This window comes from Podarcis cretensis (assembly GCF_951804945.1).
Source record: "Podarcis cretensis genome assembly, chromosome: 10".
NCBI lineage: Eukaryota > Metazoa > Chordata > Lepidosauria > Squamata > Lacertidae > Podarcis > Podarcis cretensis.
This window is the reverse complement of record NC_137179.1, coordinates 31,906,193-31,924,694: the sequence shown is the minus strand read 5'-3', so window position 1 is coordinate 31,924,694 and position 18,502 is coordinate 31,906,193. Positions and strand designations below refer to the sequence as shown.

The window sequence follows — 18,502 nt, the reverse complement described above, 5'->3', positions numbered from 1 at the left end:
AACTCAACACATAATTTTGAATGGCAATACTGTAACTGGACACAAAGACTATCAGGTTTTTTTAGAAATACAACTTTTCATATAATGCTACATGCCTCCTTATCATGTATTAATATGCTTAAATGTTCCCAGGTATCATTCATAATTGCAGTGAACAAGCCTGTTTTCTAGAAATCCTTAGGTATTTTGAAATATTATACTTCAAAAACTTTATTTGTGATCACAAGAAAAACTTTGTCTTACCTTGCCCATTGCTCCAGGCTGTGGACCCCTCAAGCCTGTCTGTCCTCCCATCTGCGGAGAACTTTGCTGCAATGTCTCAGCCAACAAGTTACCAGCATTACCCATTCCTGGGTTCGAGTATGACATGTTGGAACGTCCTCTTCCTGCTCCAATCGAACCATTCAAAACTTGCCCCTGCATCATGCCTTGTCCATTTCCTGAAGCCAACATACCAGGATTCATGCCAGCATTTATTCCTGCATTCATTCCCATTCCAGGCTGATTTACCGGATTGTTCACTGCTGGCATCATTCCTGCAGTGGGTTGAGTAGACGGACCTTGATTTGGTCCACTTGCACCCATCCCCAAATTTGGAGATGTCAATGCTGCCTGTGCCATGGGGCTTTTGACCATACTGTTTAAGATTCCCATTCCTGGATTGTTCTGCTGGGGCTGGCTGGCCATGCCCTGACCTGGCCCACCAACTCCCATATTAAGGTTTGGTGAGCTACCAGCACGTAACAGTTCAGACAACTGTTTGTGTTTTGAAGCAGCATCTTGTGCCATACCAAGACTAGTCTGCAGCTGATTAATGTCACCACCATTGGTAAGTCCCAAGTCTGTGGAGCTGATCAGTTCATCTGGTAAGTCATGTTCCAGATCAAACAGGGATCCAAAATCTAGGGAAAGGAAAAAACAAAAGAAATGGTTTAGAACACTGAGAATATATTTCATATAAAAGTTAGCTCTTTTCAGTGCTGGCACAATATCACTTTTCTTATCTAATTAACTATGCAGCAAGCCTAGAAGCATAAACAGGTTTTTTTCAAAAAGTATTTCACATTTTCCCAACTATATAAAAGCCTCACACAATTGGCTCCCCTTCTTCTCACTTCATTAAGACTAAAATGGGGAAAAGATTTTGGAGAACAGAGGAACAATTCTGGGAACACATTTGTAATAAACTGCCATTTGGATCAACCTCAATTAGAACTTGAGAAAATGCTTTAAAGATAGCACATCACTAGTAGATGTGCCCAGCCAGATTATAGAGAAGTAATCATAACACATCCGACCTTTGCAAGCAGGAATGCAATTTATCTGTCTCTAGTAGACACCTGTGGTTTTGCCCCAAAATTATTCCCTTTCGGGAAGAAGTTTTTCAAACAATCAAATGATGGGACAATAGCTACAGCCCTACAATAATTTTTCTCCTCAGATTAAGAACATAACCAATAAAAACCTGATTCTCCATTTATTAACTGCAGTTAGATTAGTGACTGCAAAAAAACTGGAAAACTTTAAATGCCAATCTTTTTGAAGCCTGGATTTCACAGGTATTGTGGTTCTGGTCAGATTAACCATTTCACAAAAGGAATATTGACTGGGGGGTTGGGGAGGAAAACTCACACCTTCTATATGACAAGTTATCCTTTTATTGACTTTGTTAAAACAATCGACTTATGGAACCTTATGAAAAAACACTTTCATTTGATCACCTTTCTTGGGACATCTAAAACTACAACCATCAGCCTCTATTTTTCTTTCTTTTCTGCATAACTACTAAGCTCTGCATTCCTTGTTTAGTTACTTGAAATTAAAAATCATTTTTAAAAATTCACATTTTTCCTCCACAACCCTACAGAACATGTCAGGCTGAGCAATAGTAACTGACCGAAAGTGAACAATGCTTAGCAATGGCTTAAACCAAGGGCTCTCCTGTGCAAATCAAATCAAATATCAACTATACCACATTCTTTCATATTTATATATTCAAGGCTTAAGTACTTTTACTCCTGCAAGATTCTAACTCATGTTAAAAGCTTTCATTGTAAAAATAATGTCACATAGTGTTTGTAAACTATTGGTTGTGGTGAAAGAACTGGATCTGGCTGGAAGGCCAGATTCCTACCTCCCCTATTCTGCAACCCCTCAGCAGGTTTGCTTTGACAGATGGGCAGTGCTGACATGACGTGGCTCCTTTTCCTTTTTGCCCATGCAGTTTGAAATCAAGCCACTGCAGGCAAGGCACAACATTTCTCAAGCACCAATGATCAGTTGATTGTTGGCACTTGTAAAGCACTGTGCCTTCTTGGCTAATCCCAGTGGGGCTCACTTTCAGTGCACATCCCCTGATCAACACTGTCAGCATGTCCCGCTTGCAAATAAACAATTGGAAGCCCACTTTAAGCTTCCAATAGCTCATTTGGAGCCACGTCCTTGCCTACCCTATCCATGACATCACACAGTACTTCAGGTGTCAGGCAGCTGGCTATGGCAGCCAGCCTTGCAGGTCAAACGCTAGGTCTAATAATGTACACAAGCTAGAGGTTTCACACCCATGCCATATGCCAAGAGTTCAAAGAACTCCAGATATGAATTTGGTAAATCTAACAAATAGCCTTGCAAAGTAGGTCTGTAGTTACACCATACTGAAGATGGGGGCAAGAAAACAGTAGCTAATGAAGACACCTAGCAAGCTCACAGCTGAAGTGAAATGAACCAGGAACTTACTGTGCAACACCAGTTTTCTTCATGTGCCACTATAAAGAATACTTCCTTCTTGGTTTTCGTTCAGCAACTGAATTGCCTAGACTAAAGGTCTTAAACACGCTATCGTTCACACAAGTATATTGAGTTTGCATCAGCTCAATCTACTTAAACCTAAAACAGCTTTAAGCACAGAAATACAGGCAGGAAACCTTGGTTCTGTTCCTGCCCCCCCCCATACATGTCAGCAGAGCACATATAAGCACACACTGCTTCTGTTCTGCCTTCTTCTGGGTACCAAAGGACCCACGTGTTGGTGATCACATGTCATTTGGACACGCCTAAAATGGTCACCAGGACACGGGTGGCGCTGTGGGTTAAACCACTGTGCCACTTGGGCTTACCAATCGAAAGGTTGCCGGTTCGAATCCCCGTGACAGGGTGAGCACCCGTTGTGCGGTCCCAGCTCCTGCCAGACTAGCAATTCGAAAGCACGCAGTACAAGTAGATAAGTAGGTACCACTCCGGCGGGAAGGTAAATGGCATTTCCATGCTCTACTCTGGTTTCGCCAGAAGCGGTTTAGTCATGCTGGCCACATGACTGGGAAAAACTGTCTGCAGACAAACACCAGCTCCCTTGGCCTGTAAAGCGAGATGAGCGCCAAAACCCCAGAATCGTTCGCGACTGGACTTAATTGTCAGGAGTCCCTTTACCTTTACCTAAAATGGTCACCACCTGTAAGTACACATGTATCTTTCAATTTTTAAAAAATAAAATCCAAGTATTTTTTCATGATGGAGGGTGGGTGGGTGTGCCCCCACACATACATACCTTCCATCATGAAAAAATACTTGGATTTTTTTTTAATTGAAAGATCAAAAGCCTTTTAAACATCAGTGGGGTTTTTTTTGGGGGGGGGAGTAGATTTTAAATGCTACAAGCCTCAACTGCCAAATGTTAGGCTTCGTGCATCTATTTATCCAAAACCATTTTGGACACACAACAAAGGACATGAATGATAGTGCCTACAACTAAGCAATTACAGAATCTTTTTATTAACTATGGACTTTCAGTTTCAAAACCTGTTTCACCCAACTCAAGCTAGAAAGTAGCCCTAGACACCCACTAAAAATGCGCCTGCAAGAACCTGCTCCACCTTTGGAGCACCTTCATACAAAATGAAATTCAAATGTTCAACATACTGTAAAGGTAAAGGTAAAGGTACCCCTGCCCATATGGGCCAGTCTTGACAGACTCTAGGGTTGTGCGCTCATCTCACTCTATAGGCCGGGAGCCAGCGCTGTCCACAGACACTTCCAGGTCACGTGGCCAGCGTGACGAAGCTGCTCCGGCGAACTGGCACCAGAGCAGCACACGGAACGCCATTTACCTTCCCGCTAGAAAGTGGTATCTATTTATCTACTTGCACTTAATTGTGCTTTCGAACTGCTAGGTGGGCAGGAGCTGGGACTGAATGACGGGAGCTCACCCCGCCACGGGGATTCAAACCGCTGACGATGCGATCGGCAAGTCCTAGGCGCTGAGGTTTTACCCACAGCGCCACCCGCATCCCTCAACATACTGTACTCTTCAGCAATTTGAGATTTCAATAAAGTATGTACTATAAAAGATATTCCATATTTCTGTGAGAGAATGACCTGGTTCACACATATTAGTTCATGGTTTAGTATTATGTGTGAACTGGACCCACTTCCTTGAATAAAATAAGCCATGGTTGGCCACCTGACATTAACTATGTTTTAGAGCAAGGATGAGAAATCTCTGGCCCATGAGCCGATTAGGCCCAATGTGTCCAGATTCTACGCCATTTCCTCCTAACCATGTCTATCTGCCCCACAACTGAAATCATATGCTATGTCCAGTATAAGGAAAGTATGTGGCTCCAATTGTTCCTTTGCAAATGGGGCTCACTGACAACCCCAAGAGATCTGCAGAACGACTTGGATTCAAACCACAACTGCTGTCTCCAGAGGAGAAATGTCCATGTGTAGCTGCAGTATGAATGCAAACTTTGCCAGCAAATGGGACTTCAAAAGGGTTTGCTGTAACTGGTCCCACTTACCTGTCAAAGCTGGCACGTGAGAAGTGAGAGAATTGAGGAGCCAACCTGCCAGCCACATCCAGTTCTGCATCTCTAGTTTAGAGATGTGAACCAGGACAATTTTTTGACTATGGTTTAAGTGTGGTTGTTTGTTCCACATAAAGGTACAGAGACAGTAGTAAGAGTATAAATGATGTCACTGCTAGATCTCCCTGGTAACATGGTCCTTTCCCCCCAAACAATTCTTCCACCTCCAGATTTCTTAAAGCAACTTGAGTTATGGCAACTATTAATAAAATTGCATTCCTTAACAGAAATTTGTCTGCTCTGACCCACCATGACTTCACAGAAGAGTTGTGGAGTGGAGATAAAATTTTAAACAGTGTTTATTTCTCATTACGACCAGCTTTCCGCACTTCACTCATTGTCTACTGTTTACAAAGCTTAAAAGCCTGTTGCTAACATTCTAAAGTCATGCCTGCACGAGTGAGCGTGGGGCTTTTAAAATTATTTTGAAAGAAAACTACCATAGAAAACTACCCTTGGGTTGTTTTGTTTTGATTATGCATTTTGTGGTGTTATATTCTGTTTTTATCCTGTGAACCGCCCTGAGACCTGTGGATATAGGGCAGTATACAAATTTAATAAATAGATAAATTTATCTTAAGATTCTGTCCACAAGCAGCCATTTTATGGATACTCTTCCCCTCCCTCAGTTAATTTTCTTTCTTCTCTGCTTCTATGGTTTCCTATCTAAATTACTATACATGTCCACTCAGAAGTAAACTCCAGTAAGTTTAGTGGGGCTTACAGCTTGGATATACCGTATTTTTCGCCCTATAGGACGCACTTTTTCCCCTCCAAAAATGAAGGGGAAATGTGTGTGCGTCCTATGGGGCGAATGCAGGCTTTCGCTGAAGCCTGGAGAGCGAGAGGGGTCGGTGCGCACCGACCCCTCTTGCTCTCCAGGCTTCAGGAGAGCCGCAGCGCCAGCCCCACAAGGTCGGGGGACAGCAGGGAGGCAGAACGCCGCCATCCCGCTGTCTCCCGATGTGGTTTGGAGGCTGACGGCGGGGAGACGCGTGCTTCTCCCCGCTGCCTGCCCCGCAAGCTCCGGGGACAGCTGCGAGGCGCAGTGCGTCTTCCCGCTGTCCCCGGACCTGGTCTGCAGGCGGGCGGCGGGGAGAAGAGCGCTTCTCCCCGCTGCCGGCCCCACAAGCGCCTGGGGGGAAAATAATTTTTTTTCTTTATTTCCCCCCCCCAAAAAAAAAAAAAAACTTGGTGTGTCCTATGGGGTGAAAAATACGGTATTCTAAGCATATCAGAAAGTCCCAATTTTAAACAGGAAAAGGGGAGGAGGGACACTTCAGGCTACATTGGAAATGATGAGATAGGTGAAGTAATGCCAGCAGCAGCAACTCAATGATTTCCTTTTGGACCAAAACCCACCAACACACATACAAAGTCCTATTCTTCCTTCCAGAGGACAACTGTCCAATTCATGGAATCTTGCCTGTGAAAGAAAACTAGTCCCTCTTCTCTAACTCCAGTCCAAGAGTATTTGCAAAAATGTTAAACTTTGTCTTTTCACTCAGATACATTTCATTCCTTGAGGAAGGAGGGCAGGATTTGTCCTAACCAAGGTAGGAGCAACGGAATTATGTGACAGCGCAACACTATGGGTGACTGGTGAGTAGGGGAATAAAGCAAAGCAGTGGAAGGAAAAGGTTAATCAACTACACTGCCAACGATTTTAATGGAGTAAGATTTCCACTCCAGCCAGCCAATGGAAGGAAGCATGGTGTCACAGCTGGGCAATGCCAGGAGACATTTTCTCAGGATATCAGGTAGAGCACAAAGCAGGCAAGGAGGCAGGGGGGAAACAAGCCAATGTTTACCCGATCATCTGTTGGGACACCTGTGATTATGGTATTGTTTACTATGTTAATTTGGCTTAGCATTATCTGCAAACCAGGCCCAAGCTAGCTTAGCATTCTCATCTACATTCCCTGCTCCCATGTGCAAGTCTTTCTTGAGAGGGCAGTTCATAGACAGCAGGAACACCTGTGAGGAATGCAAACGGCTCGTATTTGCCACATAGTGGCCTGCTTTGACATGACCGTGCTTGGGTTCTAGTCCTTGGAGTCAGCATACACACATGCAGCAACATCTCACTATGGAGCTCATGGATTATGCTATCCTTCAGCAAACAAGGAAGAAATAAAGAAAAACACAAATGATATCTGCCACACCCAAAGAAACTGCAAGGCAAGCAACCCAACAATGCCATGCAACTTTTTAAAGGCAGCATTCTAAGGTATGTCTCACTCTAAAGTACAATTGATTTATTTTGGAAGTGAAGAAAGAGAAAGGCTAATACAAACTTCTATTATAAAACACAATGCAATGAGGGCTTTTTAAAACCTCTTACTACAATAGACAGAGGCTGCCCTTCTCATAGCATTCTGAGTGGAAAGTGTACATTTTCAGCATGTTTAGAACTATAGAAACAAAAACAAAAAAATCCATAAAATGTGGATTAGAAAATAAGGAACAGTTATACCTTTTTCTAGAGATTTAACACTTTCATTAGTATTCAATTAACCAGGAGTCCTATGATATTCTTAACCTATCATTTACTTGCCAGGTGTTCTGAAACTGCAATATGAATGTTTGGTTCACCTGATTTGGTTTTCCCCCCTCTTACAACTGATTTTAAAACTCTGGGAATTTTTAGGTTGAACTAACCTTAAACTGATCATATCAAACATGCACTCTAATAGAATGGAGAATGTGTGTTTCTGTCAGGCCAGATGAGTACTGAACTACACTAAGGACAGCAGTTTACAGGGTTGCCATTATATGTCAACAGTTATTTTGAAAACGATTTAGTTCCCAGTGCTATGGTTTCCTCTTTTAGGGACATGTTAGTTCTAGGCAAGAACAGCGAGGGTTTGGGGTTTTTGTTGTTGTTTTTTAATGGAGGTTCAAATAATCAGAACCTGCTGAGGTGTGTTGCTTCTTCACAAAAATATTAATGCAATTTTAAATCACAATGAATGATGTTGTCAACATTCTTTACTTTAATGTACACTTGTGGTGAGGAACCACAGACCCAAGGCAAAGTTAAGCCTCCCAGGCTAGCAAGACCATTTCAGTCAAGCCACAGTTGCTGTATATGAACTCAAGTTTGGAACAGGTAAAGGTCAAGCTGTGGTGGAAGGGGGGTGCAGGCAGTGCCTATCAGCAGTGCCTGCAAACCCCCATGCAGAGCACTTTGCAAGCACCAGCGATCAAAGCCATCAGATGATTAGCTGATCACTGACACAAAGCACTGCACCCACATCCATTAGATTCAATTTCAAACTATAGCAAAAGCAAGTCACCTGACACTGATGTCAGGTGACTGAAGGATGGGTGATCCCACCCATCTAGCAAACTTGACCCACAGGGGCAGAGGAGATAAAGATTCATCTGGATCCAGTTCCCCATCCTTGATGTACATGAATAGCTTTCTTTGGTTCTTCACACACACTTGAAGAAAACACTCTCATATTGGTTAGGATGTTTCTTTCATTCATGAAATGGTGGAAAGCATGAGCTTCCTGATACTAAAAACCATCATACTGGAAATCAACTACAGCCCTATTTCCATCCGGCTTCAGTTCAGTATCAGCTAAAACTTAAATAAGTAACTTTAAACACTAAATTTAGCTGTTATTTGTTGCTCTTGGCCTTTATTGGCATAAGTATATATGATTTGTATTATTTTATTGTTTAAAGTCATCCAAATACACTGATAACCCAAACACATAAAATATATAAAAGACCAGATAGCCACCACTGAATAAATCAGGCTGTTTTAATGCCAATTTTAAAAGTTCTGTTCCAGAAGTCCGTTCAACTTCCAAAACATTCGGAAACCAAAGCGAGGCTTCTGATTGGCTGCAGGAAGCTCCTGCAGCCAATCGGAAGCCGCGTCGAACATTTGGCTTCCAAAAAGAGTTCACAAACAGAACAGTTTGCATTCAGGAGCCAAAACGTTCAAGAACTAAGTTGTTCGAAAACCAAGGTACGACTGTATTTCCCAGGAAATATTTACCTCAGGTATCTGAGTGCAGGTTGAACTTGGAATAAGGGAATGGACAAATTGCAAATATATTTGGCACATCATTCAGAATTGTTATTTGGGTAGAATATTTAGTTGTTGCTTACACAACTGAGGATAGAATAATCCAATCCTAATTATATTTACTTGGAAGTCCTATGGTTGTCAATGGAGCTTAATTTTCAGAATGAAAGTCTGATTAGTTACAATGCAATACAACACACAGGATCACATGAAAATAAACTTTTTGCAGTTTTGCTATTGTTTCCAGCATTCTATATTTCAATAAAATAAACTTAAACAACAAAAAGAGTCTCATTTCAAAATTCTAGCCATTCCTGTGCTATGTTGCATGACAAAGTAAAATATATTCAGTTTAGATTTCTGTAGTCTGTTTCCAAGCAAAGCAGAAGGGTTAAAATTCTGCATTTCTTTTCAAATACAGTATTTAGCAGTTTCACAGTATTTCCAAGGTCTATTTTGGACACAATCATATGAAAGAAAAATCACAGAAGCTAGACAAACAAGAAGTTGAAGTGCTCTCAGGAAATATTTCCCACCTCTGAACCCATCCAACACATCTCTTCCAAGAAATGTCACCTTTTTGATAGAAAATATGGTATGGGGCAAACTGGTTAAAGCGCAGAAGCAATTCAAAATGTGGACCAAAGTTTCCTTTCAGGCTGTTTTTATTCAGCCTATTTTTTAACAGACAAAAGTTAATCTTTAGGACTGCTGGTTTTCAGAAAAGTAAAAGTAAGATAGCAGAAAGTTCCTAAATAACTGAAACAAAATCTACTGCAGCATACGTTGACTAGGTAGTAGTCATCCATCTTTTCAGAGCCAGAATCTACATCTAGCCCACACAAGCATTTGTGGATGCAATAATTCTTTCTTTTGTAATCATGTATTTGTCTGGAGGCAGTTGGAGGATGGATGGCAGCTAACAGATTGAGGTTGAATCCTGACAAGACAGAAGTACTGTTTTTGGGGGACAGGAGGCAGGCAGGTGAGGAGGACTCCCTGGTCCTGAATAGGGTAACTGTGCCCCTGAAGGACCAGGTGCACAGCCTGGGAGTCATTTTGGACTCACAGCTGTCCATGGAGCAGGTCAATTCTGTGTCCAGGACAGCTGTTTACCAGCTCCATCTGGTACGCAGGCTGAGACCCTATGTGCCCATAGGCTGTCTCGCCAGAGTGGTGCGTGCTCTGGTTATCTCTCGCTTGGACTACTGCAATGCGCTCTATGTAGGGCTACCTCTGAAGGTGACCTGGAAACTACAACTAATCCAAAATACGGCAGCTAGACTGGTGACTGGGAGCGGCCACCGAGACCGCATAACACCAGTCTTGAAAGGCCTACATTTGCTCTCAGTATGTTTCCGAGCACAATTCAAAGTGTTGGTGCTGAACTTTAAAGCCCTAAATGACCTCGGTCCAGTATACCTGAAGGAGTGTCTCCACCCCCATCGTTCTACCCGGAAACTGAGGTCCAACGCTGAGGGCCTTCTGGCGGTTCCCTCACTGCGAGAAGCCAAGTTAGAGGGAATCAGGCAGAGGGCCTTCTTGGTGATGGCATCCGCCCTGTGGAACGCCCTCCCACCAGATGTCAAACAGAACAACTACCACCAGACTTTTAGAAGACATCTGAAGGCAGCCCTGTTAAGGAAGCTTTTAATGTTTGATGGGTTACTGTATTTTAATATTTTGTTGGAAGCCGCCCAGAGTGGCTGAGGACGTCCAGCCAGATGGGTGGGGTATAAGTATTATTATTATTATTATTATTATTATTATTATTATTATTATTTCATGGTAGTGCTGTCATAGTTGCAACCAAAAACAAGAGTCTACTTTATTAGATTTGTGAAACACTATCCTCAATTATACCAATTATATGTAATTGCCAGAGAGGAAAAGTTGTGAACAGTAGCGCCAAAAGGCCATGAAATGCAACTAATAACTATGGGTCACTTTCCTGTTTCATTACCATCCTGCAACTTTGACTGCTTTACAGGCAGTCCACTGTTTACGCGGGGGTTATATTCTGAGGCACTGCACACGTTGCGTATAACTGAAACCTATTGACAAAGCCTGCAAACAACCCGTTCCACCTCACCCTTTTAATGACATCTTTATGACATTTCCGGGTCATTTCTGGATTCTGCGATGCGCATATACATGGTAGCGCACATATAAAACATGCCCCTTTCCCTAATCGCCACCAACCTCATTTCAGAAAGCAGGGAAGCTCAGAAAAGGGCAGATTCATGTGAGACACTAAATGCGCCCCAAGTGAACACCAGTTATCAGAAAGTGAGTTACTGCCACTGGTGGTGACTAGGATCTGCCTCCAAGTGATTTGATGCCAAGTCAGAACCAAAAATTTTCATTACACTTCTCAGCATGAGTTTATTCCTTTAAAAGTTAAATCTACTGGATATGTTCAATTCAGTGCTAACCAAACTAAGTTAGAGCTAGTACTTTATACCAGATGACTCCTGCTTTGTTGTGCAGAGAGCTCTGCAGTCAATACCTTTTTTGCAAATCAAGTCCCAGTAAATTAAGAAACTGACTAGTCTGCAGACAGTCCATGCATGCAAGTCTTTATCAACAGGAGATAACAGCTCCTTCCAAAGACACTGCCCTTTACAAGAGGCTGAGACTCAGAGAAAGCTATGAACCAAACCCTAACTAGTTGCCTGCAGTAACTGCTGCTACCTTAAGAGAAAATAGCCTGGAAACTACTTTTATAAGGGGCTTATTCAAAGGCTGTACAAGACTGCTTATGATTACCTGGTGAACTGAAACTAGTACAAATGACCCATAACTTCTCATGTTCTTGGGATGAGTTCAAGCAAAGTCCTGCACATTATTCTTTAAGGGGAGAAAGATATGGATGTTCAACAGCAAAACCTCAGAAAGTTCTGTTTTGCCTTTGGTGATTTAGGATCTATGAACACAAACCAAATTCGAGCATCTCCTATGCAAATGACATGATTTTTCAGTATGTTCCTCTGAAGTTACATTAAAACAAAGCAGAAGCCTATTGCTTCTCTCTCAAGTTTTTTTTTAAGTTCCCCAATCATAGAGCAATGAGGTTACTTGTATTTTCTAGATTCCCCCCCAAAAAACTTTTTTACATCAACTATGAATTGACTGCTAAGCTCCTAATGAAGGGCTAATCAGGAAACTGTTAACTTATCAGCAAGCTTCTTGCATATACATTCAACTCAGCATGGAAATTTGATAAGACTCCTGATCCTACTCTTACATCTCTAGGGCAACTACATATCTGACAACTAAGGATAATACCATGCATTTCATAAAGTGGGCTCCGATATATAAAAGCCTATGGGACAACAGGTTTTATTGTGCAATTATATGTCTTACAGTCAAATGTGTTCAGGATTACAGCAGCACCAGCTCTGGTGGGCTGCCTAACAAGCTTACCTGGTGGTTTGAGCCATTTAAACATTTATCACAATGCCCAGCAGCACCTGATGTAGTGCTGAGCGTCTATTGCAACTTTAGTCTTTCAGGTGCCACAACTAAATAAATTTTGCTGCCCCCTTGCAAAACAAATGCTTTAACACTAAATATAACTTAGTAAGTAGAAGCTTGTTCTTCAATCATCCACATACTACAGATGAATTGTCATTGTGATCCAAAACTCAGTGTTTTATTTTATTTGGAGGGATGCTTCACGTACAATGCATATCGCTCTGATTATTTATGCAGCTACTAGTTTGATTTTATACACCTAGAGTATTGAATGCTTCCAATTCCTACAACATACTTAGAAATATATGTTTTCTACAGGGTCTAGTATAAACTTTTGCATTAGTATTGATCAGTGATAAATGAGATTGGTTTAGGAAAGGCTGTCAAACATTATTTCTAGTGACTTGTTAACAATTAGTCTGCACCCATCTGCAAACTGTTTAGCTTTTGTTTGAACGACATGATAGTACTGATGATACTAATGATGTAAAAAGCTTTAAAAAGCAGTCTTAAGTGTTTGAAACACACTGGGACTCCACCATTTGGAAGTAGATACACTATTTACGGTGCCACAATTTATTAGTGTTTTGAAGCACTATTTTAATCATATTTACTTGGCATTAAGGCACCACTGATTTCACTGGCACTTACTTCGATATGTGAGTTTTCAGGGATTGCAACTTAGTATTCTTCTGTATTGTTTAATAGTTACCTTACAATTGCTAAAATCCAGTGATACATGCATGCACACTGAAATAAGGACATCAAGAGCTACACTCTATAAAACTAGCTTACATTTTTCAACTCCCTACATTAGAAAACAGTAAGGAACATTGGACATTAAATTGCTTATTAAAATATTATAATTCTGCCAGAACTACTTGCTCTATTTCCAATGGTCAAATGTCTGTAGTCCGAAACTAAAGCTCCATGGCTTATTACCACCATTTCTGCTGGGCTCCCAGGTCAAAGGTATTCACCACTGGGGAAATGGTCTCTAGGCTCAACTGCTTGCTATGAAAAAAGACAAGAACCCTCTACCACCTCTCCCCAGTGCTCCTGATCTCAAGGACAATGGCAAGGTATTCCTGCTATGTGGTGAAAGAGACAGGAGAAGTAAAGAGGAGTACAGAGATTGGTCTCCTCCACTATCCACTTTACCTGCAGTCTTAACTCTCCTAACATGAAGGGAACTACCAGCATTGGTGCCAAAGGAGTGAGAAAGAAAAAGATGAACAACTATTCCTTAGTCACAAGGTTGGTAAATGCACTATAGCCCATTATTTGTGTGTGTGTGTTGCCAGTGGTACAATAGTAACTATTAGTTTACAGTAGCTTTCTAGTCCCATCTTTCAGAGAGAAAGCTAAAACATATACTAAATAACTTATACTTTGCAGTCATCTAAACTTTCCCATTTTGTTCTACCTTTTCCAGCTCATTCTTATGGGATTTTGCAGCTGGGATATACTGTTTCCAATAACCTCTGAAACAGATATCAAAGCATGATTGAAGTGATTTGTTCTAAATTAGGCATACATACACCAAATTAAGTATGAAATACAAATCATACTTCAGTCATTTGAAAGTATGCTTATTTGTCAGAAGAAAAACACAACTTTGAACATGACTGAGTATAATGCTGTACATTTTGAAGATCAGAATAATTCTAATTAGGTACACAGAGAAATAAGCATACAACAAGAAGTTTAATGCACAAACAGAAAAGTAAGGCTAATGAGATTAATGGCAAGGATACTGGAATTAATACATCTCAAAGGGGTTTCTGTGTTTTTCAAACAGGAGATCCTACTCCATTCCAAAATCGATTTGAAACTGAGGGACAGTTCAAAAGCACATAGGTGCAGTAAAAAAATCCCATGAAGCCCTTGAGTATGCCTAAAGCACCTATTTGGGTCCTGCCATAGAATCTGAATAGCTGTGTACCTGCATAGCTATTCTGAATGAACACTGCACACATTTAGTTTTGCCTGTTGCTGCAAAGTAGCCAAGATGACAGAAACAAATTGTTTCTGTAAAATGATAGTCTGTAAAATCAGTCACATACCAAACAGAAGAAGCAGGTTTAAAATGCAGGTCCGTTACCTACTTTCTGCCTCATTTCCCAACATCAGCACTGTATGTATCTGGATGATATTCCAATTTTTACTCAAGAGTTCTTTACATACCCAAACTTCAGAAAGACAACTGAAATGCAACCTTATAGGTTTACACTAACTAAAATTCTCAAATGTGTATTTCATTTCACAAAACACAACTAAATTAAAACATATACTGTAGGTTTAATAAGAGCGTTCATAACACAATGCACTACTTTATGGATATGGCATACAGTAGTTGTGTTCTCTCTCAATGCAGCACATGTTTGTGTTGTGTTCTAACCTGTGTTTTCAGCTGAGCTCATACAGGACCACACAACTTTGTTATAATCAAATAATGAAAAGACATCTCATTCCACTCAATATGAAAGCTATTAATAATACTATAGCAAAACTCATTTGTTTGAGGAAAGGGGGAAGCACCGTATTCCGGAGTTCTGATAGCAGTCAATACAGTCAATGTGGGAATTCTAAGCAATACTACTGCTTTTCAGCATACAGACAGAAAAGCTGCACAAATTGCCAACTTTATTCTTATGGCAATGACATATCTAGAAATGTTTCTATTTATCAACAGTCTTTTTTCTCCAACATTAATATCTCCATATACTCTAATGATTTCAGCATTAATATGAAGTATTCTACAACTATATATGCTTTTAAACTTGTATTAAATATGTTTTAAGGCATCAGAACAAGAACACAGAAATAAGGCAGCTAGGGCTTCTATTAGCTAGAAAAAGATGCAGCACTGTGACGCAGCATTATAGGGGGGGAGACCACTAGTTTGTTTCCAAAATGAGGTTTACTACCATACCACATGTTAGTATATTTTAAATTACTTCTCTGCATGTCCATATTCTGAACACATAAAGTAAGAGTAACTATCATATTTCCACATTCTAAATATGAAGTAATGTATCTGTACAATCTAACCTCTAGATAAAGTACTTCTGGAGATTAAATTTGACTAGCCCTGGTTGCAGTATGCTGAATATACTTAGCATTTCTTCAAACACGGCTAAACTAACGTTACACTTAACATCTCCAGTTGACTAGTATTTCACTGAGGATTCAATCAAAATAGGCATTATAGATCATTTATTACTAGTCAATAATTACCTTTTTAAAGGAGGTAACAAGCCTAGTAAACAAACCAAGTAACCATTACAAGACACTAAGATTTGTCTAGTATACTTCTCAAATAAGGTAGGAAGATATGTGATAGCTTACCAATATTATAAAAGAACAAAACAACTAAAATATGCTTACTGAATATTAAGAGTAATGCAATTCTCATAGGCAAAGGAATCATTCACTGAACACAACTACATAAAGGATGCAATCTTGAGCATATTCACTGTAATCCTAACCCCTGTAATCTGGGAGTAAACTCCATTTAGTTCAATAAGACTTCTGAGTAGACATGGTTAGGAATCTCAAAATAGGACTTACTTCTGAGTAAATATGTGCAAGATTGCACTGACTTTTAAGCACAGGCATGTCCACTCAAAAATTAAAACTACTCTTACAGTGTGCATAGGGTTGCAGGCTTTAAGATTTAACTACATAGCTTCGTTCTGTCTAAGAGAATGACCTGACATGAATCTAAATACCACTCTGTAGCATAGTATGCAGAAATGAGTATATACTGCATTACCTATGTAGTATTTGCTTTTTGGCCAGAGCTTCTAATTCTGCTTACCAGTACAATGGAACCTGTTGATTTTCAGGTAAGTGCAATATCCCAATAAATGGTGTAATTAATGCTGCTTCATTTGAAATCCAGTTCCTAAACTTACTACAGTACTCTTAAGGAGAGTGGATTCAAGAAAAAACATTGCTCAGCACCAAATGCTTAAAACAGCTTTCTAAATTATGCTAAACCAACCAGTATTCAAACTAAAAGACAAGAAAATGAAAACAACTTGTTATGCATCAAATAATATCAGCCATTTCCCCCCTGACTTCATATATGAAGTAGTGCTAACAACTTCAATGTACAAAACTGGCTACCATCACTAACCACAATGCGCAGATATGTGACTGAAGAGCTCCTCTCCTCTAATAAAGTAAGTTAAGAACTACCTCACTGTTTGATCACTTACTCCCCATACCTATACCTTCAGAAAAGCAATACCAGTACTTGTATAGCCAGTTGCATTCTACAGTGATTTAGTTCCCTGAACTTCTAAAACAACCAGTAAACGTTTGTTACCAAATGAACACCTGTAACTTGCATCCATAATTTCTAAGGAGTTCTAGAGTTCTAACTAGCTGGCTTTTACGAACCTCAAGAAATATCGTATTAAAATACAGACAGAAGAGTTAAGAATAGTTGTACTCATCCTCACACATGCAGAGAGACTATATGGGAATTTCAGACATTTTGGTCTCAAAGCAAGGAAGTAGAAGATGCAAAAGAAAAAGGTGGCTCCATAGTTTCTGAAGGCAAATCAGGTGAACTATTTAACAAAATGTCAATACAAACATTATTCACCAATTAATATTACGGCTCTTGACCAAACAGAAATGTTGGCATTTAAGAACGCTTTGTGGTTATGAAAGAAATGGTGGAGGAAACAAACTATCCATCATAATACTGCTCAGAGCAAAAAAAAAAAAAAAAATTAAGACTGAATGCCTCATCTTTAAAAAGCAAGATTTTACAAAAATCAGGACTCCACATACACAAAAATGTAGATAACAGTTGTGTAATGATTTACACTATAACTAGAGTTAAGGATTGTTGGTGTTTTTTTAACAAAGGTTTCATTTGCTGCAGAACAGTGAAACGGGCAAGCAAGTAACACAGACATGCTTATAGCCCCTTCAATGAAAGGGCAGCAGCAGCAATTAAACACCCAATGTGATTAATGCAGAAAGGTGCAGAGAAAAGTAGGTACACAGAAAGGCAAAAAGAGACAGTCTAAGAAGGGTACTGGACAACAGACTGTGCACAACATGGGGACATTCAAGAGGAAAGGAAGGGAAGGGACCCATATGCAGTGAGGTAAAAGCAAGAGAGACTGACCTGTGCCATCGCTTGCAGAGACAGAGAGCGCCGGTGAGGAGAGTTTAGGCCTCTTGGCTGAAGGCGGGCCCGACTCCACCACATTCTCGGCCATTTTTAATTCTTTTTAGACAAACAGAGCCCAAATTAAAGATGGGGTTCGTCAAAGTCGTCAGCCTTCTTCTTGGATCCGGAATCAACCGAACAACAGTAAGAGAAGGAACTGAAGAAGAAAGGGACAAAGTTCCTCTTTTTCTGCCCCTCGGGATCTATCTCTGTTGGGTAGCAGCGACTAAGGGGGAACAGAGATGGGAAATAGGGTGTGGAAGCAGTCTTTCCTCCGGCCCACAGGGAAAAACAAGGATGAAAAGAACAGAACAAACCCTTCTCCAAACACAAATATGCGGGGTTGGTGGGTTTACAAATCGAATTAAATCCGGCTGTGGGGCTGCTGGTGCTTCCTCGCCGCCGCCAACACCACCATCTTCATCCTCCGGGGGGTCGTCGTCTTCTCCTCCTCCTGCTGCCTCTTCGCCGCCGCCATCAACCTCTTCCTCCTCGGCGTCGTCCTCCTCCTCCTCATCGCCACAAGGAGGCGGGCGAAGGAGGAGAGGAGAAAAAAAGGAGAAAGAATCTCTCTCCTCTGCTCGCAGTTCCTTCCCTCTCCTTCCAAAAACCAGCTTGCAATGCGGGGGGAGAAATGCCCACTGCTAGTGAAAAAGGGACTGGGGAAGGGGGTCACAGACGGAGCGTGTCGAGGGTCCCCAACTCCCCCTGCGCCTTTCTCGCCAGTCACTAATGGCTGCAGAAAGGGGAGCCGTAAGGAGGAGGAGGAGGAGGATGAAGCTAAGTCCCAGGAGTCTCCGCTTCACATCTTGTTGTGCAGGAACAAGGAGGCGGAGGAGGGGTTGTTGTCCCGATGGAGGCAGCAGAGATCCCGGGATGGGGGCTGGAGAGGGTGGGCTTCAGGACTCGCACCCCGCGCCC

The 18,502-nt window shown here is 41.1% G+C and overlaps 1 protein-coding gene across 1 annotated transcript in view; it reads right to left on the bottom strand.

Annotated features, from left to right (window-relative positions):
- Positions 1–18,193, bottom strand: part of EP300 (EP300 lysine acetyltransferase) — a 79,181-nt gene extending 60,988 nt beyond the window's left edge. The window contains exons 1-2 of the mRNA XM_079994540.1: positions 17,537–18,193; positions 244–902 (exon numbers count right to left, since the gene is read on the bottom strand). Coding sequence (XP_079850666.1) covers positions 244–902; positions 17,537–17,630 — 753 coding nt within the window. The 5' untranslated portion in view covers positions 17,631–18,193. The remainder of the gene's footprint in view (positions 1–243; positions 903–17,536) is intronic.
- Positions 18,194–18,502: the final 309 nt, after the last annotated feature.